Source organism: Macaca thibetana, chromosome 8, assembly GCF_024542745.1.
Source record: "Macaca thibetana thibetana isolate TM-01 chromosome 8, ASM2454274v1, whole genome shotgun sequence".
In the NCBI taxonomy this organism is placed as follows: Eukaryota; Metazoa; Chordata; class Mammalia; order Primates; family Cercopithecidae; genus Macaca; species Macaca thibetana.
Genome location: NC_065585.1, coordinates 112677140 through 112704573, shown reverse-complemented (window position 1 = coordinate 112704573; position 27434 = coordinate 112677140). Strand labels below are relative to the sequence as shown.

The following is a 27434-nucleotide window of genomic DNA, read 5'->3' as shown; positions in this document are numbered from 1 at the left end:
ACAGTGCTGTGATCACGGCTCACTGCAGCCTTAACTTCCTGGGCTCAAGAGATCCTCTCACCTCTAGCTTCTTGAGTAGCTAGAACCACAAGCATGCGCCACTATGCCTAGCTAATTTTAAAATTTTTTTTGTAGAGACAGGGTCTCACTACATTGCCCAGGCTGGTCTTGAACCCCTGAACTCAAGCGATCCTCTTGCCTTGGCATCCCAAAGTACTAGCCACTGTGCCCAGCCAAGCATTCACTTCTCAGGGAAGAAGGTGTAATACACAATATAACATTTGCAATTACCATGAAAATAGAAATGCGAAGTTATTCATGGTAACCAGCAAAAACTGTGTGTATACGCAGAGATAGTTTTAAATAACATCTTGCTTTACTAGTACTACACATCAGTGTCTTAAGCATTTATTTATAATGTTTATCGATATCTTAAAAAGCACAGCATATTCTTTGGTCAAAAGATTTACATACATATCTGAGAACAGGAAAATTTGCTGGTCCAAATGTACGTGAAACTTATCCACTTCCCTGCTTTGAAATTTTAAGTATAAGGGAAGGAGGAAAAGGCCAAGGAGATGCAGAAACACAGGTCATATGAATCTAGACCCTAGCTTACCAATAGTCAATCTTTGCCTTCATTTACCTCCCCTCCTCCCAAGATGTGAGCACACACATACATACCTGTCCATCTACTAAAGCTGTAAGTGGAAGATAATCAAAAAGATCTGTAAAATATTTCCAAACGTTGGCATTCCCATACTTTCGCAGACATTCATCATAAAAGCCATATACTTGGGTAATTTGTCGGCTTTCGTGATTTCCTCTCAATATTGTAATGCGTTCTGGATAACGCACCTGGAAGAAATGGAGTAAAACCCATAGTAAAATCCCATTTTTACTAGTGTCATGTGAAGTACATTAGTCTCCGACCCATTGTTAAACACGGCGCTTTTGGCCACCAGTATATTAAATGTTAATTTCATTTTCGAAATAAAAAATCTTGCTTATTCATAACCAGGTATTACTGGTTAACATTTGACATGTTTATTATAATCATCCTTTTTCATCATGTTTTGACCACCCTCATCAGAACCTTTGACTAATACTTATATTACTATAATAAACTTGTATCTGATACTTTGTTTCTATTATCTTTTTCATCATCAAATTATTATTACTTTCCTAAATCTTTCTAGAACACTATGACTTCTTACTGTGAGTAGTGCAAATCACAGGTTTGAAGCTGAGATCAACTACTCTACAGATTAACTTCTTCCCTTTTCCATTTTTATTTCCCACAGGAAGATCGGATTTGCCAATAATAACACAAAAACAGGCCCTTGACAAAACTGGGCAAGAATTCAAATGTATTAATAGTTTCCTTTCTATTACAAAACAAAAACATAAGCGACTATTTAGTTAGCAATGTGTCTGATAAGAAATATGAAAAAGCATTGGATTCTGCAAATTACGCAAAAAGCTGCAAGAATCTACTTCAGTTCATACAGATTTTACTAAGCATCCGTTATGTGTCTAACGTAAGTTTGGTGCTAGAAAGCCAGATGCCAGGTCTACACAAGTACAGTCATGTGCTGGGCAACGTTTTTGTTAACAACAGATTACATGTATGATGTTGGCTGGAGCAAGAGACTATACCACATAGCCTTCGTGTGCAGTAGGCTATACCACCTAGGTTTGTGTAAGTTCCAAAGATGACAAAATCACCTAATGGCACATTTCTCAGAATGTATGCCTGTAGTTAAGTGACCCATGACTGTGTAATATATGGCTTCTGCTGCTGAGGGACTAACCTCAGTAAGGAGATATGTAAAGTAAGTAATACAAGGCAGTAAGCCACTTTTGCAGCATAAATAAGGGCTGGGAGAATAAGTTTCCTCATAGTAATTTAGAGTAGAAGGAATAAGGCTAAAATGGTTGAAGGTTACATGAAAGAAGTGAGACCTGAGCTGAGTCTTGGCAGAAAGGTAAGAAATCAGGGACAGAGTAACCTCGTGGGGGAAATCGAATATGGAAATACACAGAGTCCAGAGCACTGATGAAGAAGAAACTTTGATTTGAGCCAGAGTTCATGCTACCAACTGCCGGCAGGCAAAAATTCAGACTAGACTATAAAAGGCCAGGCAAGGAGTTTGAGTTTGTTTCAATAGGCAACAGGCAATCAACAGGAAGTAACAATAAAAAATTGTTAAATAAAAGAGATTTCATCGGCCAGCATATGCCAGGTGGATTTGGGGGGGGATCAGATCTTGGAGGCAGAAATATTAGTTACCAAGCTATTGCAACAATCGAATTGTGAAGTGATAAACGGTGTGGTAAAAATAGAAAGAGACAGGAACAGACTTTTCAAAGCAAGGATTTAAAAAGACTTGTTTATTGAGTCAATATGACGGATAAGTGATAAAGTCAAATATGATTCCAAGACTTCAGCTATTCAAGAGAATGATACATTTACAAGGAATATACAGAAGTTATCCTTTTCATCTCTCCTTTAAAAAGATGTAAAACCAATTATTATTTTAAGGGGCTATAAACTGAAAGACCATAAAACAGATGATATGCAATACTGTCATTCTGAGCTTTTTGCCTGGTTTAAGTCTTGAAAAAAAAAATTGAATTTCAGTAATCATACCTTTAATGCTACAAGAAGAGTCACAGTCTCCACTGAATAATATCCTCTGTCTACATAGTCACCCATGAATAAGTAGTTTGTATCTGGTGATTTTCCACCAATTCTAAAGAGTTCCATAAGATCATGAAATTGACCATGCACATCTCCACAGACAGTAACAGGGCAACGAACCTCTTGCACATTTGATTCTTTTGTTAAAATTTCCTTTGCCTGTTAGAAAAGTGAAATCAACAATTACAAAGTTAAAAGTATCATTTCTTATCTATTAAAAGAAAATTTGGGGGAAAAAACACTTGAAATGTGCCTTATCAAAGCATATGTGAAAACCAAACCATGAGATAACACTTCACGAGAAAGGCTATAATAAAAAAGACAGTTAGTAAGTGTTGCAAACATGGGGATAAACTGGAACCCTCATACACCGCTGGTGGAAATGCAAAATGGTGCCGCTGCTACGGAAAACTGTACGGCAGTTTCTCCAAAGTTAAACCTAAAATTACCATATAATCCAGCAGTTCCACTCCTAGGTATATACTCAAGAGAAATGAAATCCAGTTATACATGCTCATGGCAGCATTATTAATAACAGCCAAAAGGTAGAAACTACCAGATACTGATCAACCAATGATGAATGCACATAATACATTCATATAATGGAACAGTTATTCAACCATGAAGAAATGAAGTACTGATACATGCTACAACTTTGAAGACATTATGGTAAGTGCAAGAAGTCAGTCACAAATGATCACATAATGTACAATTCCATTTAAATGAAATGTTCAGAACAGGCAAATCTCCAAGGCAGAAGGTCTGTGTTTTAAAAAGAATAATCTTATTATTCACAAGTTTAAAAAGGTCAACAAAAGAAAAAAGTCAAAATTATGCAAATTCTTGAGTAAACAAACATTCTTACACCAATTCATAGGCCAACCTTTGATTTCTTTATTCCAATTATTCTATATTTATAGAATTAAGTTAGAACATACCATTAGGTGGTCCTGAAGTACAGAATTTATGCTTAACCACTGGCAAATGAAATGTTCTGACTAAATCAAAGTGCACTAATGGCTCGTCTATCTGGCCTCTCTGCCTAATAGCAAAAGACCCCAGAATCAGGAAGAAACATTTAAAAGCCTCTGAAGTAACAAAACAGACATCATAAAAATGATGTACCTCCCCACTAACCCACCAAAAGAGTCTCTCACGCCTTATTCTGGGCCTACTGTTATCTACAAAATTCCAACAAGCTATTTACCGAGTTTCCAGGTCCACAACAAAATTAGAAATAGAAAACCAAGAAAGGTAAGAGATGAGCACTGGGACTAATACAGAACGCAAACCGAGAGGAAGAAACAACCGGATGGCTAGCAGAACTAAAACACAGGGGAGCCGGGCGTGGTGGCTCATGCCTGTAATCCCAGCACTTTGGGAGGCCGAGGGGGGAGGATAACATGAATCCAGGAGTTTGAGACCAGGCTGGGCAACATAGTGAGACCTCTGGTCTCTATAAAACCTTTAAAAAATAGCTAGGCGTGGTGGTGTGTGCCTATAGTCCCAGCTACTTAGGAGGGTGGGGTGGGGTGGGAAGACAGCTTGAGTTGGGGAGTTCAAGGCTGCAGTGAGCCATGGTCGCACCACTTTGCAGTTAACCCTGGGTGAGAGTGAGACAAAAGAAAAAGAAGGCAACAACACAGCACAATAAAAGTCAAACAGGGCTGGGTGCAGTGGCTCACACCTGTAATCCCAGCACTTTGGGATGCCGAGGTGGGTGGATCATGAGGTCAGGAGATCGAGACCATCATGGCTAATACAGTGAAACCCCATCTCTACTAAAATTACAAAAAATTAGCCGGGCATGGTGGTGGGCGCCTGTAGTCCCAGCTACTTGGGAGGCTGAGGCAGGAGAATGGCATGAGCCCGGGAGGCGGAGCTTGCAGTGAGCCGAGATTGCGCCACTGTACTCCAGCCTGGGTGACAGAGCGAAACTGTCACACACACACACACACACACACACACACACACACACAAGTCAAACAGGATGAAGTTGAGAGTCCAGTAAGCAGATGACAGCTCAGACTGGTGGGAGAGAGCACAATTTTAGGGACAGACAATTCTCTGATAATCTGAAGAGTATTTAAAAACATGAATTTTGAGTTTCATTTTATGTTCCTGCTACTCTACATTTTTGTCAACAGACTTTAACACTGAGTTGAGGGATACTCAACCTGTAGCGATTTTCAACACACACAATAGTTTGTATACACACTGTAGGAAACATAAAGTTATTCTAGCCCCAGATTACTTATGCCAAATAGATGCACCCAGCCTAGACTCTTAATGTGAAGCAACTCTAAACAGCAGAGACAATGGGAAGTTCTATTCCAACAGAAGTGTTCTCTCCAGTGTTCTAAAACATTTCTAAGGTATGATTCTGACTGCACCTCCAACCTCCCTTAATTTCTGCAAAATGCTCATGCTTGGTTATCCAGCTCTTCTTTTGATTCTAGGCTACCACGTATTCTTCTACAAATGCCTCTTCTGCTTACAGCCTGGTAGGATTCCCAAAAGTTATGGACAATACAGCCCATACTTTCTTCTCCTTGCCTGTAATTAATCAGAATGAGATTATATGCACTGAAGTCTTCCAGAAAACATGGGTTCTCTTCACAGTTTTAAACTAATTGTGTAATCTTAAGGCCTTTATACCCTTCAGTTTCTTTTCCTGAGATCACAAATTAAACAATAATTCAACAGAAGCCAAGTTTTTTCCACAAGACAGCTCCCAATACACCACAAACATTCTGCACTCCACATGTTTTTTGCATATGAAGAACATGGCCAAGGAGATTATAAACAGAAACATAATGGTTGTCTGGGAGGTAGGAGGGCAGTGGATAGGGATGGTGGGTAGAGTGCATTTGCTTTTCTTCCTACCTTTCTGAGGTGCTTGCACCTTGCAAAAGAATTTTTTTGAGACAGGGTCTCACTCTGTTGCCCAGGCTGGAGTGCAGTGGTGTGAACATGGCTCACTGCAGCCTCAAACTCCGGGCTCAACCAGTCCTTCCACCTCAGCCTCCCGAAGTGCTGAGATTACAGGTCTGAGCCACCGTGACTGGGCAATGCTCGAAATTTAAAAAAACAAATTCTATATTACTTTTTCAAATGGAAAAAACCTGGCTTCTTAAACTTCAAAACAAATTCCAGATGGTAGTAATTATAAAAACCACTACAGTGTTATAGCCACACAATGGAATTTTATTCAGCAATAAAAAGGAACAAAGTCCAGATACATGCTACAATATGGAGGTATCTTGGAAATATTATGCTAAAAGAAAGAAGCCAAACACAAAAGACATAACCCTGGAAATGAAATTCAAATCAAAAGTACACAGAAGAACCGACTGTGGGAATGCTGACAATGCTGCTGTTGGAGGGACTCCAAATACGCAGCCAGGAACTTAGCAACATGCAGAAACTTAGTGACACAAAGAAGTGAAAATGCAAACTTATTGCATACATGAGGAAAATGGTTTTGATGAGAGGAGGAAGATATACCAGAAGAAGTGATGCTAGCAAAAATCTCCTTCTGTATTTGTCAGGAAAGATTCCTTCTACTTCAGCTCCTAAATAAACCAAACCGTTCCTAGGACTTTATAGGTATATTTAAGATTATCTCTTGTATCTTACTAGACTAGCTTTTTTTTTTCTTTTTAAAGACACGGTCTTAATCTTCTTGACAAATACAGGTATTTCATGACACTGAAAGAACAAAGGAGGCCGGGGGCAGTGGCTCACACCTGTAATCCCAGCACTTTGGGAGGCAAAGGCAGGAGGATCACTTGAGCTCACGAGTTCAAGATCACCTTGGACAACATGAGGAGACCCTCTCTCTACAAAAAAATGAAAGAAAGAAAAAAAAAAAGCCAGGTGTGGTGGTGTATTCCTGTAGTTTCAGCTACTCAGGAGACTGAGGCGTGAAGATAGCTTGAGTCCAGGAGTACAAGGCTGCAGTGAGCTATGACCATGTTACTGTACTCCAGCCTAGGCGACAGGAAGATTCTGCCTTTTAAAAAAAAAAAAGCAGCTTCCTGGACCTGCCCAAGACATAGTCAACCAGTCTCTGGAATGGAGTCAAGGAACCTGAATTTCTTATTTCTTTCCCAAGTGATTCTTATGTACACTTAAAGTTTAAGGAAAAGATGGACAATCAGACTATATAAAAATGCTAAAACTTGCACAGTAAAAATTACACACACATATCACATACAACGTAGAAAATAATAAACATTTTTAAATGGCTAACTTTTAATTTCAAAGAATTTATACAACCAAGAAAAGACAAAATACAATTTCTTTTTTTTTTTTTTTTTTTGAGACGGAGTCTTGCTCTGTCACCCAGGTTGGAGTGCAGTGGTGTGATCTCCATCTCGGCTCACTGCAACCTCCGCCTCCTGGGTTCAAGTGATTCTCCTGCCTTAGCCTCCTGAGTAGCTGGGATTACAGGCGCGTGCCACCACGCCCGGCTAATTTCTGTATTTTTAGTAGAGATGGGGTTTCACCACGTTGGCCAGACTGGTCTCAAACCTCTGACCCCATGATCCACCTGCCTCAGCCTCCTAAAGTGCTGAGATTACAGGCATGAGCCACCGCGCCCAGCTGACAAAATATAAAATTAAAACAAAAAAAGAATATGCCAACTCAACTGGAAAAATTCCTCACATTGCACACAATCCTGATAAATCTAGCCTTGTTTTCTTCATGTATTTTGGTATTGCCATTTATTTTTATTGAGGTTCTCGTCCCTTAGAATTTGCTATGGAATAAAAGTCTGTGTAGTGAAGAATTAACCTCATCCAAGGAGAGGTCTGGCCTTTGTCCCTGGAATTTCCTGCTTGGTAAAGAGTATCTCTCTGCCGGGGGGGCTCTGACCTGCGGACTGTTAATAATGTGACTTATGATGCGGGCTTTGGGTGATGCCATTATCAGTTTGGTCTCTGAAGGACTGGAGACTACAGATGTCAGCCCCTCTTGTACTCTGCCCTTATGAGTCTTTTCCCTTGGCTTACTTTAAATTGTATTCATTCCCTGTAATAAACCGTAATCATGAGTATAACAGCTTTAAGTGAGTTCTGTGAGTCATTCCTGTGAATCACTGAACCCAAGAGTGGTTTGCGGAACCCACTGAACTTGTAATTGGTGCCAGAAGTGAGGCAGTTCTGGGGAGTGTTCCCTGTAATTTATAGTTCACTAAACTTTATTTTTTATTTGTCTGCTGTTCTGAAGGTATATCATGACTAAACTTTTGAAGATGGTGTCAGAGGTGAGAACAGTGTTAGGGACTGTGCCTTCTAACTCTTGCAAAATCCTTTTTTATTACAAAAGTAAACCACATTATAAATAGTTTGGAAGGTTTTCTACGACCACCCTATTAAAAAAAAGAGTCTTTTGAATTCAAGCCCATCACTGTCCCCATCTGCTTTTTCTTGCCAGCAAGAATCACTGTCTGGTGTTCATTAATCGTGTTCCCTCTTCACAGCTGAATCTCTAGCACGTTGAACAGTCTGGTACATAGAGGTTCAACTAAAATCTGTTGAATGTATGGGATAAATACACAGTGGCAGTATTCTGTCAACCAGTCTTCTCCTTTCTTCTTCACTGCCTAAAGGAACAAGCGCCTCTTTTGCTAATCAAGCCAAGAATACACCGAACCAATTGTGAGTCCTCATCATCCAGAACATAAATATCATGTGGAACTCTTTTAAAGGAAGATGAAACTTAATTATTTCCCTCTCTATAAAATGGGATTTTGAGCTGGGCGTGGTGGCTTATGCCTGCAATCCCAGCACTTTGGGAAGCCGAGGCGGGCGGGTCACGAGGTCAGGAGATCGAGACCATCCTGGCTCACACAGTGAAACCCTGTCTCTACTGAAAATACAAAAAATTAGTCGGGCGTGGTGGCGGGCACCTATAGTCCCAGCTACTCAGGAGGCTGGGGCAGGAGAATGGCGTGAACCTGGGAGGCGGAGCTTGCAGTGAGCCGAGACTGCTCTCCAGCCTGGGCAACAGAGAGAGAAAGACTGCATCTCAAAAAACAAAAACAAAAACAAACAAACAAACAAAAAAGGGATTTTGAGCAGAATTAAACTACAGCCTACACACTGTATCTTACACGTCAAAAAAAATCCAATTACGCTAAAAAGTTAATTCAAATAAGCTTTTTTCTAAGATTGAATAGGTGAGAACACTTAAATTCACCACTGTATCCCAGTCTCAAAATAAAAACGATTGTCTTTGCATAAAATATTCACTTAATAGACCTCCAATGGAGTTTCGCACATTTTTGTTGTAACATGATGCTATTATAATGCAAGTCAGGAATCTTAGGTTGCACCTCAGGATTGTTTTAATTAATTTGATCGCAAAAGTATCTCGGTCAAAAAACAATTTACAAGGAATGATGATAAATATTTCTAAATTACAAAGGACACAACAGCAAACCAGTTCTAGGCTTGGGCGCTTGAGCTCTCCCATTCTCCAGAAAGGAAATGGAATCTGTAATACACAGAACTCCTTCCCAGGGTTAATATGATTTTTTTTTTTTTTGAAACGGAGTCTCCCTCTGTCGCCCAGGCTGGGATGCAGTGGCGTGATCTCGGCTCACTGCAAGCTCAGCCTCCCGGGTTCACGCCATCCTCCTGCCTCAGCCTCCTGAGTAGCTGGGACTACAGGCGCCCGCCACCGTACCATGCCCTGCTAATTTTTTTTTTTTTTGTATTTTTAGTGGAGACAGGGTTTCACCGTGTTAGCAGGATGGTCTGGATCTCCTGACCTTGTGATCCGCCTGCCTCGGCCTCCCAAAGTGCTGGGATTACAGGCGTGAACCACCGTGCCCAGCCGTTAATATGATTATTAATGAAATTTAGAGTTGAAAAGTAACATACAGGAACTATTAGATCATATTTGGTCATTAAGGAAGAAAAGATGTCTTCATACAAGTTTCTTTAAACAATCTGGATTAGGTTTACATTTCATTACATTTACTTGAAGGAAATCAGTTCAAAACAATAAAAAATTTCTATAACACAGACTCAGATTTCTCAAACAGATTATGTCTGTAATTTTAATATCATTCTTCTAGAAAAAACTACATTCAGAAAACAATCTAGGAAAATAAATTAAGCATTAATTCCATCTTCAATTTCTGGCATTTTTGTTTCCTTTTACCAAGGAAGGGCTTCATTCACCAAGTCTTTTATAACATTTGTACTGAAGAAAAAAGACCGTGAAGAAAAAATTTCTACAAGATCTTCAAATAAGAATAAAAGGCATACACAGCAATTAAAGGTAGGCAATGAAAAGAAATTTTACATTGTAAATATCTTCACTTTATCTACTTAGATATACAATTTGACACGTCATATATAAAGCAGAGAAATGTAACAAAGTCCACTTTCCTGCCATTAGCAATAGTTCATGCTAGTCTAGTTTGGTTTAATTTCTTTACCTGTCCACTAAGAGGCTGGCTTAGCAAGGAAAACAATGATTTGTTCAGTCACTAGAATTGGGTCTTGACCCTCTATTTCACTGTAATCATGCCACTCTTCGTTATAGTAAGAAAGGAACTATTTTATCACTGCATTTTAGATTTTATCAATGGACCACCAAAGCTGGCACTAATTTTTGCTCAAGGGAAATTAAAAATGGAAGTACCAGTTAGGCATTTTGCCTGTCAAGACCACTATTTTTATTTTTTAAGCTGTAATCAGTCACAGAAAGTAATCTAAAAAATTTTTCTCAATTCACAAAAATCATTCATTTTTACCAGGATCTAATCTTCATTAAGATGGTTTTGGGCATTCAGGAACAAGCATATTATTTCACATTAGGAATGAAGTCATATCCTAAAGATATTTCTGCTTATTTCGAGGCTAACGCCAGGACTCAGAAACACTGCCATCAGTTCAATATAAAATCTACATATTTATACTTCTACACAAGCCTCAACATTTTTCTTAATAGGTACTTTATAATCATCAGAATAAAGATCTGCCAGCACACAAACTGGCTGAATTCCCCCCCTCCCCCTCCCACCTAAAGAATCATCACCAAGGTTCTTCAGTTATAAAATTTATCAGATCAAAGAGCTTAAAATTTTTACTCTTTCTGAGACAAGAGTTAAATATAATTCTAGTCACAGAGTGTCCTGAGCAGTGCCAGCCTGGCTCTCTAGGCACACAATCTTCTAAAATAACTGCATACTGCTGATGCAGGAATGAATCACAGAAGCAATTTCTCTGCACACACAAGAGGAGTCAAATTCACAATTAGCTTCAAAAGCTGGATTGCTAATTTAAGTTAGTGTTAAGAGCTAGTCTTCTCAGAAGACAGGCCTTACTATTTTATGCAAACAATTTTTCACTAGGCAGAAATTAACCTTGGAAGCCAGACACACCATACCATTCATACTCTTATTTTTTGTAGTCATTCACCCACTGGCACTAGGATAGATTTTATTTTTGCTACTACCTCAAAATAGGCCTTTACTAGTACTACTCTGGTCTTGATTTCAGTGGACTCCAGTCTTTTTTTTTTTGGAGATGGAGTCTCGCTCTGTCGCCCAGGCTGGAGTACAGTGGCGATCTCAGCTCACTGCAACTTCCACCTCCTGGGTTCAAGTGATTCTCCTGCCTCAGCCTCCCAAGTAGCTGGGACTATAGGCACACGCTGCCACGCCTGGCTAATTTTTTTGTATTTTAGTAGAGATAGGGTTTTACCATGTTGCCCAGGCTGTTCTCAAACTCCTGAGCTCAGGCAATCCACCCACCTCAGCCTCCCAAAGTGCTAGGATTACAGGGGTGAGCCACCGTGCCCAGTCGACTCCTTCAGTTTTTAGGCAATCTGAATTAGAATACAAATTTAAGGAAAAACCACCACCATACGATGTAACTTTCTATAGAATAGTATTTCCAATAGAATAAAAAAAATCATGGTATTTAAAAAAACCCAAAAATTGAATCACAAAGAATTAAATAAAGATAATTTATATAATTAGGTTTGACTTTTATTTTTCTCATATATTCTTTCTACATGCCTGCTACTCTTGCCCTGGAAAGGAAGCGCAAGTATTAAGCAGACCAAGTCAGGAGTAAAGATACTTCACACAACTGCTATTAATCCCAGTACTGTGTGGTTCACATAACAGGGACCACTCCTTTTCAGGGTTCTATAGCCACTATATTAAAAAAATCTCCTTTGAAGTACATTTACCACAGAAAAGACATATCGGCACAATCTATTTATTTTTCATTTCTTACAAAAGAAAATGGGGTGACATTTAAGATTAAAACTTTCAGCCTTCCTTTATTTAACATTCACTGAGTGCTTACTTCTCATTAGGACTTTACATAGACAATATTTTTTTTTTTTTTTGAGAAAACTGTACTCTGTCACCCAGACTGGAGTGCAGTGGTATGATCACTGCTCACTGTAACCTCTGTCTCCTAGGGATTCTTGTGTCTCAACCTCCCGAGTAGCTGGGAGTGCAACACTACGCCCAGCTAATTTTTGTTTGTTTTAGTAGAAGCAGGATTTTGCCATGTTGGCCAGGCTGGTCTTGAACTCCTGGCCTCAAGTTGATCTACCTGCATCAGCCTCCCAAAATGCTGGGATTACAGGCGTGAGCCACTGTGCCCGGCCAATGGATAGTATCTCAGCACTCACAACCAACCCAGGAGGATTGGGACATATCATCTCTGCCATAAGGAATCAGAGGCGCAGAAAGACTGACAGCTAGCAAGCTGTGAAGGAGGACTGGAACTCAGACAGGATGAACGCTACACTTGTTATGTATCAACAAGGAGGATAGGGGTAGAGATATAAAGCGGAACTAGAAACTAAGGTCAGAAAACATATATATGTATATATACACATGCACACACAAACCACAAAACTAGGTCATAGCTGCCAGAAGAGGGTTGCAAAACTAAGCACGGCTCAAAAGAGTAGAGATATGAGTATTATCACACTTCTCCATCCCACTGGCAACTCCATCAATGGGGGAAGAGAACAAAGATGAATGAATTTCACTAACAAATTCATGTTTTGTGGGTGAGTACAAATATTCAAAGAAAAAAAAAAGGGCTGGGAGTGATGGCTCACTCCTGCAATCCCTGTACTTTGGAAGGCCAAGGCGGGAGGATCGCTTGAGCCTGGGAGTTAAAGGCCAGTTTGGGCAACATGGTGAGACCCCATACAAAAAAATATTATCCCGGTGTGGTGACACATGCCTGTGGTCCCAGCTACTTGAGAGGCTGAAGTGGGAAGGTCCCTTGGGCCCCAGAGGTCGAGGCTGCAGTGAGCAGTGACTGCCCCATTGCACTCCAGCCTGACTGATACACCAAGACTGCATCTTAAAAAGAAAAAAAAAAAGCTAGTAAGAAACAAGAGATAATCTTAAATATACCTGTGAAGTCCTAGGAACTGTTAGTTTGATTTATTTAGGAGCCGAAGTAAAAATAATCTCTCTCGACAAATACAGAAAGCTTCCTCAAGTGATCGTTGACACTCCGGTGTGATTATTTCAAAGTACAGCAGTGGTACGATATTCTTCTCTAGGAGTTCACCTTAAAATTATTAGAAAGTCAATGGGGACTGTGCACGAGGCTCGTGCCTGTAATCCCAGCACTTTGGGAGGCTGAGGGATCACTTGAGGTCAGGAGTTCTAGACCAGCCTGGCCAACAAAGCGAAACCCCATCTCTACTAAAAATACAAAAATTAGCAGTGCATGGCAGCGTGTACCTGTAATCCCAGTTACTCGGGAAGCTGAGGCAGGAGGATCCCTTGAACCCAGGAGGTGGAGGTTGCAGTGAGCAGAGATGGCACTACTGCACTCCAGTCTGGGCTACAGAGTGAGACTCTGTCTCAAAACAAAAATAAAACAAAAAAAAGAGTCAATGGAAAAAACTGATTCAACTAACACTTTGCCCTTAACTTCAAGTCTGTATTCTGATGCTCATAGTCAGGTTAACTGACTCAGCTCATTTCAAACCTGTACATTTCACTTGGCATTAGAGCTTGAGAGAGATGTTTAAAGCATACATTTTAAGCCTCATGAAATTACAGGTTATCACAATAAAAATGAACGTCGACTGAAGTCACAAGTAAGCAGTTTGTTTCAGAAAGAGAAAAGTACCACCTGCTTGGCACTTCTATATACAAAAATAAATCCTCCTGTGTTAACAGTTACTTAATACACAAAGGCCCCAGCCAACATTACACCCGTTAAAAATACTATTTTAACTTAACACCATCTATTAGTGCTCCTTTCCTAAGTAAATTTCATGATTTTAAGAGTGTCCTAAAATTAGACTAACAAAATCTTTTCTTCACCTACTTCTGCGACGTCATGACTTCCAAACATTATGGTTAAGAAAATTGTATACATTACATCTTAAAATAACATCGTTACTTCTTCATGGACTTCAAGTGAGAATTTTTAACATAAAAATACATGAAAATTATTTAGTCCACCTTGTAAAGGATGAATTTGGAAAACTCTAGACTTTAAAGATGGAGAGATCGAAATAATTCCAGGAGTTAAGAAAACAATGGATACAGAATTCAGAAAGTGAAGATCACACACGATGTACAAGAACGAAATTGATCACCTGCATGTTTTATTATTCTTTGGAAAAGAAAAAAACTTTATATATTAAAAACAAAAATAACTTTCTGCAAAGTGTTATCGTGCATGAAAACACACATCCCATTTATTTCCAGCAAACACTGTTCCCAAACTTAAGACCAGCTCTCGTTTCTGAATCAACGCTTTACTTCCAAGAGCCACTCAACGCAAAGACCAGTCACCATCTGTTTCCACCAAAGTCAACCTCTATTTTAAAAATCACAGTTGGCCATCACGCCTACCTCTCCACAAACAAACGCTTGACACATTCAAGAGTCAGTGATTTTTTTTTTTTTTTTTTTTTTTTTTTGAGACAAGGTCTCGCTCTGTCGCCCAGGCTGGAGTGCAGTGACGCGATCTCGGCTCACTGCAGCCAGCCTCCACCTCCTGGGCTCAAGCGATCCTCCCACCTCAGCCTCCTGAATAGTTGAGATTACAGGCACCCGCCGTCACGCCCTGCTAATTAAAAAAAAAAAATTTTTTGTGGAGACGGGGCCTCACTGGTCTCTAACTTCTGCGCTCCAGGCTGGTCTTTAACTCCTGGGCTCAAGCAATCCTCCCGCTTCGGCCTCCCGAGTAGCTGTGACCACAGGCGTGAGCCACCGCGCCCGGCTTGAGTTAGTGATTTCTGAGGTGCCCCGTTCACCTGACAAAAATTCTACATTTATTAACAAGTTCATTAATAGGCACGACATTCTGGTTAATTTTAGGTGCATTTTCAGAAACTGGTCTGAAAATGGTCCTTTTCGGATGTCGCTTTCGTTATTCCACTCGGGAAATGCCAGAGTGGCAGGAACTCCAGTGAAGCGCAGGCGACCCCGACCAACCTCCGGCTTGGCTCCGGGGGCTATGGTTCCCCGCCCGCCCGCCCGCACTCGAGCCTCCCACCACCCGGATCTGGGCCGGGGGCGTGGGGCGTGTACCACGCGGAGGCAGAGGGGCCGGGCGAGGGCAGCCCAACGCCCCGGGGCCGGAACGGCTGGGCCGGCCGCCCGGGTGGACGCCGGAGCCGGACCCACAGCCCCGCGGGCCCCCGGTGGGCCGCGCCGGGCCAGGGGCCAGCGTGCGGACGGGCCGGGGCGGGCAGGAAAGCTGCGGCCCGTCCCAGTTCCGCGCTCCCGCACTCGCCCCCGCGGCGCCCTCACCTTCTCGCACAGCGTCCGCACTTGGTTCTCGTTCAGCTGCTTACACTCGTTCAGCTGCTCGACCCACTGGTCCAGCTCCTTGGTAAACGCCTTGTCGTCCATGGCGGCCCGATCCCGATGCGGATCCCGACCCCCGGCCCGGCCGCTGCCCTCCCCCCTCCCCACCCGCCCCCGGCCCCGGCCCGGGCGCCGCTCCCCTCTCCCTCAGCCGCCGTCGCCAGATCCCACAAGGGGAGGACCGAGCCGGGGAGGGCGGCCGCGGTCCCCGCGCCCCGCCCAAGCCCAGCAGGCGGCTCCGAGCGCGAGGCCTGTAGGAGACCCCCGCCCGCCCTTCCCCGCCCGGCCGCGCGCCGCAGGAGTCGGTGAAGGACGCGGGGAGGTGCTGGGAGGGCGGCGCGGGCCCTCGGACTAGCTCTCGCCGGACGAAGGCCGCCAGCTACCGCTTCAGGCCCGCCTCACGCCTGCCGGCCTCTCCCGGGTATCTTTCCCCTTCTCTCGCTCTTTCTCTTCCCTCCCTCCGGGTTTCCGTCATCGCTCGGGCATTTCCGCCGGGAAAAGGCGAGCGGGCGGCGGCGCCGCCGGGACACGGCGCGCTAGGGGCAGAACGGCGCCCTCGCGTGGCTTGGCGGAGAAACGGTCGGAGGAGGCCAGGATCCCTCCTGTCCCAACCCTGCCCCAGACCAAGCTCTGCTGGTTCTCCCTTTAGATATCCTGATCTCCGGGAACTTTGTCCTCACTTTAGCTTCCTGCAGTGCTTTTTCAGCGCTCGGAACAGGGAATTGGAAAACTTGGGCTTCCCTTAACATTGTCTCCCCAGAGTCTAGCACTCAATAGTAGGCATTCAATAATGGTGGAGTAAATTAATTATTTCCAGGCTTGCCTGTAGCCCTAACATCTTGAATCCTCCCTTTCAACATTAGAAAAGTGAAATGATTGCTCTGTAGGATAATCTGTGGCCCTTCTAGCTCCAGCGCTCTTGGCTGTGTTTTCTGCAATGTGTACTGAGTTGTAATGATTTGTTCATTCAACAAATATTTATTGAGTGAGACACAGCAGGGACCCCTCTTAGGGGCCTTCTAGGCACTCCCACCCCCACCCTCCCCAAGCATGGAAATAAAGGAAAATCTTGAGTTCCCCGAAGGGACATTCCAGGCACCTAACTTCCTCAATAAGTCAATGAGCAACCTGATAAGCAAGAAGGTAATAATAGCTTAAGACAGTAGCCAAGGACGTTAGATTCACAAAATGTTTGCTTCCCTATATAAACTGGAGACAACATATGTCCCTGAGTTGTTTTTCAGAAACCTGGACCTCACCAAATGGAAAATGGTGTCCACTATCATGGAGATCTCAAACTACCTATCTTTGTTCTAAATTTCTTCCTGAGGAGCCTGGAAGAATTCACAAAGCTTTGCCTCCTTAGCCAATTACAAATCAGAAAATCTTTGAATCCACTTATGACCTGTGGGTCCCTACTTCAGATATCCTGGCTTTTTAGATCAAACCCACGTATAGCCTCCATGTATTGATTTATGACTTTGCCTGTAACATCTGCCTCCCTGCCTTTAAAAACCCTTACCTGTGCTGGGTGCAAGGGCTCATGCCTGTAATCCCAGCACTTTGGGAGGCCGAGGCCAGGAGTTGGAGACCAGCCTGCCAACATTGTGAAACCCCTTCTCTACTAAAAATACAAAAACTTCCTGGGCATGGTGGCGGGCGCCTGTACTCAGGAGGCTGAGGCAGATGAATTACTTGAAATCAGGAGATGGAGGTTGCAGTGAGCTGAGATCTCGCCATTGCACTCCAGCCTGGGTGACAAGAGCGAAACTCCATTTCAAAAAAAAAAAAAAAAGCACACAAAAAACCTCTTACCTGTAAACCATCAGGGAGTTGGGGTCTTAAGCATGAGCTGCCTGATTCTTCTTGGTTGGTGTGATGCAATAAATGCCTCCCTTTCACTGCAAACCCCAATGTCAGTGTTTGGCTTTGCTATGCTGGTGGGAGGACCTAAATTCAGTTACGTAACATGAGCAACTGCTAGCTACCAGATACCTTGAATAGCAAGTGCTAAATGATCATACTGTGTCTATTAAAGGTACATATTACTGCAGCTGACCCAAGCGGAAGGTAACATCCTGTATCAGAAAGCAAGGGTTCTTGTGTTTGCTAACCCCCTAGCTATGTCCTTGGGCAATCATCAAACCTCCTTAAGCCTCAAATTCTTCATCTGATAAAATCAGTAAAAGGCCTACCTTTGTGAAGATTAAGTTTTAAAAGTTCCTGCCCAATAGTACCATATGGGAGCGATATGTTAGTTACCTTATCCCTCCTAGGGAACAATTACAGAAAGCTTTAGAAAGGCGGTGTTTGAACTGAATTTTCAACTTTCTCCCAAGGCAAAACCTTGAAGTTGCCTGGAGAAGAGGAAAGAAGGTCTAAGGAATTTTTTTGTGTGTGCGCCAGAAGACAAACGAGTGAAAGACCATTCATTGTCTGTTTGGAAAGCTATAAATTCTCCTAGCAACAGAAATAGATCATATTGTTGGAAATAAGGCTGGAAGAGCTCCTGCTCTCAACAACTTGTAAATAGTAGCAAACCAGTTGAACAAAACACAAAAGGTGATGAAACAATACTGGTGAGATATCATTGCAATAGATATTACATTCTCTGAGGAGGTTAGGCTATAAGGCTTTAAAGGAGGCTGGGCCAGGTGCAGTGGTTCACACCTGTAATCCCAGCCCTTGGGAGGCTGAGGTGGGAGGATCACTTGAGCCCAGGAGTTCGAGACAAGCCTGGGCAATATGGCGAAACCCTGTCTCTACAAAAAATTAGCCGGGCAAGGCCAGGCGTGGTGGCTCATGTCTGTAATCCCAGCACTTTGGGAGGCTGAGGTGGGCGGACCACTAGGTCAGGAGATCAAGACCATCCTGGTTAACATGGTGAAACCCTGTCTCTACTAAAAATACAAAAAATTAGCCAGGCATGGTGGTGGGCACCTGCAGTCCCAGCTACTTGGGAGGCTGAGGCAGGACAATGGTGTGAACCCGGGAGGTGGAGGTTGCAGTGAGCCGAGATCATGCCACTGCACTCCAGCCTGGGCGACAGAGGGAGACTCCATCTCAAAAAAAAAAAAAAAAAAAAAAAAATTAGCCAGGCATGGTGGCGCATGCCTGTAGTCCCAGCTACTCAGGAGGCTGAGGTGGGAGGATCATTTGGGCCCAGGAAGCAGAAGTTGCAGTGAGCCAAGATTGCACCACTGCACTCCAGACTGGGCAACAAGTGAGACCTTGTCTCAATACATACATACATACATAAAAAAGGAAGCTGATTTTTGGCTAAGCTTGGAAAGCTCAGAACAAAAGTGAGAATGAGAATATGTTCAGGGTTCCGAGAGAAGATGGACTGAAAACAAAATATACCCTGAGGGCAAGTGGGAACTGTGGATGGTAGTTAGGGTGGGACGAGCTGGAAATAGAAGCAAATGTGTTTGAAATGAGTGTGAGCGAATGTTCTTAGAGTTAGAGGTGAGCAGGTGTTTGTGAAAATAGTACTTCTAAGAAGTTTAGTCAAGTAGTGATGCAGAACAAAGAAGAATACTTTCTTTGAGTGGTTCCTATATATTAATGTTTTTACATGTAGCTTCTCATTTAATGCTCCAGTAACCTCATGAGGCTGGCGTTATTATACTTTCCATTTTACAGATGAAAAAAAGACATGTAGAGGTTTAAATACACTTTCAACTCACACAGATAGTACTGGTGGAGTACAGGTTAACACCCACATATGAGTTCTACTCCATGCTTTATGTTCTATGGTCCCTGCAATGTGGATGGGAACATGGAAAGCCCAAGAATGGTAGATTGGCCAAGGGGCTTGGTGACAATAATATCAGTTTGTGCTATTTTGGTTGTGACGGTCTTTTAATTATAAATAAGAACAATAATTTCTTTTTTTTTTTTTTTGAGATAGGGTCTCACTCTATCGCCCAGATTGGAGTGCAGTGGCACGATCTTGGCTCACTGCAACCTCCGCCTCCCAGGCTCAAGCAATTCTCCTGCCTCAGCCTCCCAAGTAGCTGTGATTACAAGCACATGTCACTACCACCCGGCTAATTTTTGTATTTTTAGTAAAGACAGGGTTTCACCTTGTGGGACAGGCTGGAAGAACAATAATTCTTAAACTTATTTCTTTTTTGCTTTTTGCTTCTGTCAGATGTACGTGTGTGTGTGTGTGTGTGTGTGTGTGTGTGTGTATTCTCCTGGAGAACATAACCATCAACCTCCAATCCTTGCTAAATTACTTGTCATGCCAAACTGCATTTCATCTTAGGTTTATAGGCCAGATCTAATTTTCTTTGTTGACCCAGAAGTTTTCTTATTTTTGTTCTGTTTACCTCTCTCCTTTTGGTCAAATTATTAAAAAAAAAAACTTCCACAGATCATTTGCCTTAAAAGTACCTGTGAGATTTTCTTTCTACCCAATTGACTAGGCTCTTTTAAAATATATAAACATTTATATTTTTCCTAATGTACTATATACCATTTAAAATATGAAATATGAATCATTTATATCTTGTAATGTATCCAGATAATTATATGCTACAATTATACGTTGTATGGGTCTAAAAATGATTCTTCTACATCACTGTAATCCTCAAATGATTAAAGAAATATTTTCACTTCCAGTTCAAATACCTTCTGATACTTAGAATGTGAATATGATATTATCAAAATTGTCACAGAGAATTCTGCATAAGAATATCTATTGATAATTATTACAAAAATTAAAATTAAAATAGAAAAAATCAAATTGGAAATGCTTTCTTTGCATTTAAAAGCAACAAATCACGATCAATAAAAAGATCATAGTTCTCATCCTCTCTTCTCACCCTTCTGCCCAAAAACGTAGTTCTGAAAAATACTTTGAGATTTATCAGACAAGAGATGGAATTATTCAAAGGCAAAGGAATTAGAGCAGATGCCATGTTGAACATTTTGTCATTTGTTGATCTCAGTAAAAGGGTTGGTTCAAATTTCTTACTACAACACTACAAAAGTGGATTCCTTTATATCTTTAAACACTTTTATACCCAGCTATTCTGTGTTATGTATCTGACAATTTTTAAGTGACTGAAGATGTTTTTCTTGTTTCCACTGACTCTTACTCATAGTGGTTTTCCTTCTAGTATGTATGAGTTGACAGCTTGAACAGGTTTTGTGGGAGTCCTGTGGGCCTACCTTGGGAAGGTTTTCCTCTAGAAACTTTGCATCTCTCTCTCTGGCAGTTAAGACATAGTCTTATTCCAGTATACTTCAGCCAGTTTTGGCTCACACTGAGAGTGTCAGATGCCCTAACTCACTGAGTTTCAAGGCTCAGTGTCCCTACAGCAATGTTGCTTTAGGAATCCAATCTCAGAGCAATCTCACACCTTCTGGCAGCCAGATTGTTTAGGCAGGCTCTCTGTTGATTTAGCTCCCTCCTACTTTGCCTCCTGACCGTAGTTTCCAGTGATTCTGTCCCAAGCTTCCAGTTTCTTCTCAAATCTTCAGATGGCTTAAGCTCCAGATCCTTTCCATTTCAGTTCCAGTGTCTGCCTGGTCTGGGCTAAATTCATGTTTCTTTGTGTGTGTGTGTGTGTGTGTGTGTGTGTGTGTGTCTAATCTGTGGAGAGCTATCCTACCCTTGTGAGACCAATGAAACCTCAGAAAATGTGTCCTATCCCAGGTCTAGTTTTGAAGTAGGCAGCTCCCTCAGGGCTCCTGAACATTCATAACACTGGAAGTGAGACTCCTATGTTGGAAATATTTAAAAATTCAGCTGAGCGTGGTGGCTCACGCCTGTAATTGCAGCACTTTGGGAGGCTGAGGCAGGTGGATCACCTGAGGTCAGGAGTTCGAGACCAGCCTGGCCAACATAGTGAAACCTCGTCTCTACTAAAAATACAAAAAAATTAGCTGGGCATGGTGGCACAGGCCTGTAATCCTAGCTACTCAGGAGGCTGAGGCAAGAGAATCACTTGAGCCCGGGAGGCGGAGGTTGCAGTGAGCCGAGATCACACCTCTGCACTTTAGTTTGGGTGACAGAGCAAGACTCCATCTCAAAAAATAAATTAAAATAAATAATAAAAATTTGATTTGTACATTCATGTTGATACTTTTTCTTCCACATAATATAATTTTTCATAATCTCCCACTATGGGCTATTAGAAAAATTTTTTTTAGGGGTCAGTTTTTTTTTTCTATTTTATTTTCTCTCTGTCTCTCTGTCTCTCTGTCTGTCTCTCTGTCTCTCTCTCTCTCTTTCTGTTTTTCTTTGAGATGGAGTTTTGCTCTTTTTGCCCAGGCTGGAGTGCAATGGCGTGATCTTGGCTCACTGCAACCTCCACCTCCCAGGTTCAAACGATTCTCCCACCTCAGCCTCCCAAGTAGCTGGTATTACAAGCATGCATCACCACACCCAGCTAAGTTTTTGTATTTTTAGTAGAGATGGGCTTTCACCATGTTGGTCAGCTCATCTCAAACTCCAGAACTCAGGTGATCCACCCACATTGGCCTCCCAAAGTGCTGGGATTACAGGCGTGAGCCACTGTACCTGGCCTATTTATTTTTAAAAATTTCAACTTTTCTTTTAGATTCCAGGGTAAGGTACACGTGCAGGTTTGTTACATAGTATATTATGTGATGCTGAGGTTTGGGATATGATTGAAAACTGTCACCTAGGAAGTGAGTTTGGTACCCAACAGTTTTTCAACCATTTCCCTCCTTTTTCCTTCCCACGTCTAGGAGCCCCCAGTGTCTATTATTGCCATCTTTATGTCCATAAGTACCCAATGGTTAGCTCCTTTTTATAAGTGAGAACATGCAATATTTGGTTTTCTGTTCCTGTGTTAATTTGCTTAGGATGATGGCCTCCAGTGGCATCCATGTTGCTACAAAGGACATGATTTCATTCTTTTTTATGGCTGCGTAGTAATCCATGGTGTACACATAACAAATTTTCTTTATCCAATCACTGTTGATGGACACCTAGGTTGATTCCATGTCTTAACTATTGTGAATAGTGCTGCAGTGAACATACAAGTACATGTGTCTTTTTGGTAGAACAAATCATTTTCTTTGGGATATATACCCAGTGATGGAATTGCTGGGATGAATGGTAGTTCTGTTTTAGGTTCTTGGAGAATCTCCAAACATCTGCAGTGGTGGAACTAATTTATATTCCTGCGAACAGTGTATAAGTGCTCCCTTTTCTCTGCAGCCTTGCGAGCATCTGTTGCTTTTTTGACATTTTAATAATCACCATTCTGACTGGTATGAGATGGTGTATTTGTCCATTTTCACACTGCTGATAAAGACATACCCAAGACTGGGCAATTTACAAAAGAAAGAGGTTTATTGGACTTACAGTTCCACATGACTGGGGAGGCTTCACAATCATGGTGGAAGGCAAGGAGGAGCAAGTCACATCTTACATGGATGGCAGCAGGCAAAGAGAGAGAGCTTGTGCAGGAAAACTCTTTTTAAAACCACCAGATCTTGTGAGACTTATTCGCTATCAGGAGAACAGCACGGGAAAGACCTGCCCCCATGATTCAATTACTTCCCCACAACACATGGGAATTCAAGATGAGATTTGGGTGGGGACACAGCCAAATCATATCAGATGGTATCTTATTGTGGTTCTGATTTGCATCTCTCTGATGATTAGTGATGATGAGCATTTTTTCATGTTTGTTGGCTTCTTGTATGTCCCCTTTTTAGAAGTGTCTGTTCATGTCTTGTCCTTTGCCCACTTTGTTGTTGTTGATTTTATTTTTACTTATTTATTTATTTTTACTTGAGACAGGGTCTCATTCTGTCACCCAGGCTTGACTGCAGTGGTGCAATCTCAGCTCACTGCAACCTCTGACTTCTGGGCTCAAGTGATCCTCCCACCTCAGCCTCCTGAGTAGCTGGGTCTCTAGGCATGTGACACCATGGCCAGCTAATTTTTAGTTTTTTTATAGAGACAAGGTCTCCCTACATTGTCCTGGCTGGTCTCAAACTCCTGACCTCAAGCAATCCTCCCTCCTCAGCCTCCCAAAGTGCTGGGATTATAAGCATGAGCCATAGGCTGGGTGCAGTGGCTCACGCCTGTAATTCCAGCACTTTGGGAGGCCAAGGCAGGTGGAGCACCTAAGATCAGGAGTTCAAGACCAGCCTGGCCAACATGGTGAAACCCTGTCTCTATGAAAAATGCAAAAATTAGCTGGGTGTGGTGGTGGGTGCCTGTAATCCCCGCTACTTGGGAAGCTGAGGCAGGAGAATTGCTTGAATCTGAGAGGCAGAGGTTGTAGTGAGCTGAGATCATGCCACTGCACTCCAGCCTGGATGATGGAGTGAGATTCTGACTCAAATAATAGTAATAATAATAATAATAAAAAACAAGCATGAGCCATTATGCCTGGACTTTTACCCACTTTTTAATGGGGTTGTTTTTTGCTTGTTGATTAAGTTCCTTATAAATTCTGGATGTTAGACCTTTGTCAGATGCATAGTTTGTGAATATTTTCTCATTCTGTAAGTTGTCTATTTACTCTGTTGACAGTTTTTTGTTTTGTTTCGTTCTGCAGATGCCTTTAATTAGGTTCCACTTGTCAATTTTTTATTTTTATTGCAGTTGCTTTTGAGGACTTAATCATAACTTTTTTCCTAAGGCCAATGTCCACAATGGTGTTTCCTATGTTTTCTTCCAGTATTCTTAAAGTTTGAAATTTTACATTTAAATTTTTAATCTACCTTGAGTTAATTTTTGTATGTGGTGAAAGCTGGGGGTCCAGTCTCATTTTTGTGCATATGGCTAGCCAGTTATCCCAGCAAGATTTACTGAGCAAGGAGTCCTTTCCCCATTGCTTATTTTTGTTTACTTTGTTGAAAATCAGATGGCTGTTGGTATGCAGTTTTATTTCTGAGTTCTCTATTCTGTTCCATTTGTCTGTGTGTCTGTTTTTTGTACCAGTACCATGCTGTTTTGGTTACTATAGCCTTATAGTATAGTTTGAAGTTGTGTAGTGTAATGGCTCCAGCTTCATTCTTTTTGCTTAGGATTACTTTGGCTATTTAGGTTCTTTTATGGTTCATATGAATTTTAGATAGTTTTTTTCTAATTCTGTGAAAAATGACATTGGTGATTTGATAGTAGTGTTAAATCTATAGATTGATTTGGGCAGTATGGCTATTTTAATGATATTGATTCTTCCGATCCATGAGCATGGAATGTTTTTCCATTTGTGTCATCTGTGATTTCTTTCACTAGTGTTTTGTAGTTCTTCTTACAGAGATTTTTCACCTCCTTGGTTATCTGTATTCCTAGGTATTTTACTTTTTTGGTGGCTATTGTAAATGGGATTGTGTTCTTGATTTGGTTCTCAGCTGGAATGTTATTGGTGTATGGAAATGGCACTGATTTTTGTACATTGATTTTGTGTCCTGAAACTTGACTGAAGTCGTTTATCAGTTCCAGGAGCCACTACAGGCCTTCAAAAAGCTGAGGCCATGGTTTTCTAAAGACTGACACACAGCTCAGGTACTGATTTCTCAGTCACAGCAAAGGCTCCAGTTTCTCCACCACAGAAGAAGCTTTAGTCACTTCACTCCTGATAGCCACTTTATTGCCGCATCACAATAACTTTTGGGAAATGCTTTAATCTATTTTATTCAATCAGTTACTATTTTCTCACTTGCCCCCCACTTTCTTGGCACCATCCTTTAATTCATGCTTTACTTCCATATGAAATGCTTCTCTTTCTCTTCTATATATATATGTATATAAATAAACCTGTCCAATTTTTTTTTTTTTTTTTAAATAAACAGGGTCTTGAGGCCAGGCGTGATGGCTCACGCCTGTAATCCCAGCACTTTGGGAGGCCGAGGTGGGTGGATCACAAGGTCAGGAGATAGTGACCATCCTGGCCAACATGGTGAAACCCCATCTTTACTAAAAATACAAAAATCAGCCGGGCATGCTGGTAGGCGCCTGTAGTCCCGGCTACTTGGGAGGCTGAGGCACGAGAATCACTTGAACTCAGCACACAGAGGCTGCAGTGAGCCTTGGTAGCGCTGCTGCACTCTAGTCTGGCAACAGAGCAAGACTTCATCTCAAAAACAGAAACAAAAAACAAAAAACAAAAAAACAAAAAAACAAGGTCTCAGTCTGTCACCTAGGCTGGGGAGCAGCAGCCTGATGAGAGCTCACTATACCCCCAAATTCCCAGGCTCAAGTGATCCTCCCTTCTTAGCCTCCAGAGTAGCTGGGACTACAGATATGCATCACCATGCTGGGTTTTTAATTTATTGTAGAGCTGGGGTCTGACTATCTTGCCCAGGCTGATCTTGAACTAGCCTCAAGCAATCTGCCCACCTCAGCCTCCTGAAGTGATGGGATTACAGATGTAAGCCACCATGTAGGGATATCTTTCCCAATCTTGAAGGACAAGTGTCAGGACTATTTTTTTTTTTTCCAAGAAGCCCTTTATCCTTGCTCTTATACCAGAAGAAACTCATCTCTGCACACTTTAAAATTTCATACCTTTGGATCAGTCCCTTTTTTCTACCACATACTTTCTATCTCATGTTAGTTATTTGCATGCATTTCTCCTCTTTCCTATTAGACTATAAATCTCTTGACCACAAGATACATACGTATATTAGATTTGTAATATCAAAACACATCTATAGAGAGTAGGTGCTCAGTAAATATTTAAGTAAATTTGAGGAAAGTAGCAGGGGTCATAAGAATAAATGGTAACTAGCAGTATGACTGAAAGGATTGTTTTCAGCGCTTAGGATTGGCCCCCCATTAAGGCAGGCCTCAATATTTGCTTCATCTACTCTTTCTTTTAAAAGGTATATTTATATTTTCATTATGATTTGGATACCATATATAGCTTTTTGGATACCATATTTTTCATTTGAGATAGTACTGGTATAGCACAGATTAGTAGTAGTTTAGCCAATATCCACTGCACATTTCTTCTTTATTAACAATTGTTTGGAGTGAAAAAATGCCTTGCTTGAAAAATTACCTAGGAGTGGCCAGGGGGTCCCATTCTGGCAAATAGATGGAGTGCAGTGGTGCGATCTTGGCTCACTGCAATTTCCACCTCCCAGGGTCAAGCGATTCTCCTGCCTCAGCCTCCCAAGTAGCTGGGATTACAGGCATGCACCACCAAGCCTGGTTAATTTTGTATTTTTGGTAGAGACGGGGTTTCTCCATGTTGGTCACCCTGGGCTCAAACTCCTGATCTCAGGTGATCCACCTGCCTCAGCCTCCCAAAGTGCTGGGATTACAGGCATAAAACCACCACGCCCGGCCTATTTGCCTCTATGTTCTTGATATATGAAGTATATTTATAATTGCTGATTTTATATCCTCGTTTGGTAATTTCATCATTTCTATCATTTCACTGTTTATTTTCCTGGTAATGGGTCGTATTTTTGTGTCATTTGTCTGCCTAGTGATGTTTGATTAGATGACAGATACTATGAATTTTACACTGTTGATTGCTGAATTTTGTAGTGGTTATTTAAGTAGTGTTGAGCTTTGTTCTCGTGTGTGATTACTTGGAATTAGTTGGTTTTTTTCAAGGCAAGGCTTGCTTTTGAGCTTTTTAAAGGAGGAGGGTTCAGAACAGCTTTTAGTCAAGGGCTAATGTGGCCCCATACTAAGATGATATCCTTCTGAAGACCCTACTGTATGTTTTCTATATTACAAGGCCTTTCTACCCTTTGCACACTATTCCCAGCCCTAGATGAGCCCTGGGGATTGTTTCACCAAAGCTTCCTGATGGTTCTTTCCCCACACGGTCTGGGTAATTATCTTAATGCATAGATTAGTACTTAGTGAAATACTCAAGGGGGATTAATTTATACTGATATCTTTTTTTTTTTTTCTTGAGATGGAGTCTCACT

General features: G+C 41.8%; 2 protein-coding genes across 3 annotated transcripts in view; both read right to left on the bottom strand.

Annotated features, from left to right (window-relative positions):
* The window catches only part of PPP2CB (protein phosphatase 2 catalytic subunit beta), a 28448-nt gene extending 10998 nt beyond the window's left edge, over window positions 1–17450 (bottom strand). Inside the window, exons 1-3 of one of the 2 annotated variants that reach the window (XM_050802544.1) lie at window positions 17358–17450; window positions 2654–2863; window positions 685–858 (exon numbers count right to left, since the gene is read on the bottom strand). In XM_050802544.1, the coding sequence (XP_050658501.1) occupies window positions 685–858; window positions 2654–2770 (291 nt within the window). In that variant the 5' untranslated portion in view covers window positions 2771–2863; window positions 17358–17450. Of the gene's footprint in view, window positions 1–684; window positions 859–2653; window positions 2864–15485; window positions 15619–17357 lie in introns of those variants that run through there. The other variant, XM_050802543.1, reaches the window with a different exon arrangement.
* Window positions 1–27434, bottom strand: part of GTF2E2 (general transcription factor IIE subunit 2) — a 381513-nt gene that overhangs the window by 229528 nt on the left and 124551 nt on the right. The window lies entirely within an intron of this gene.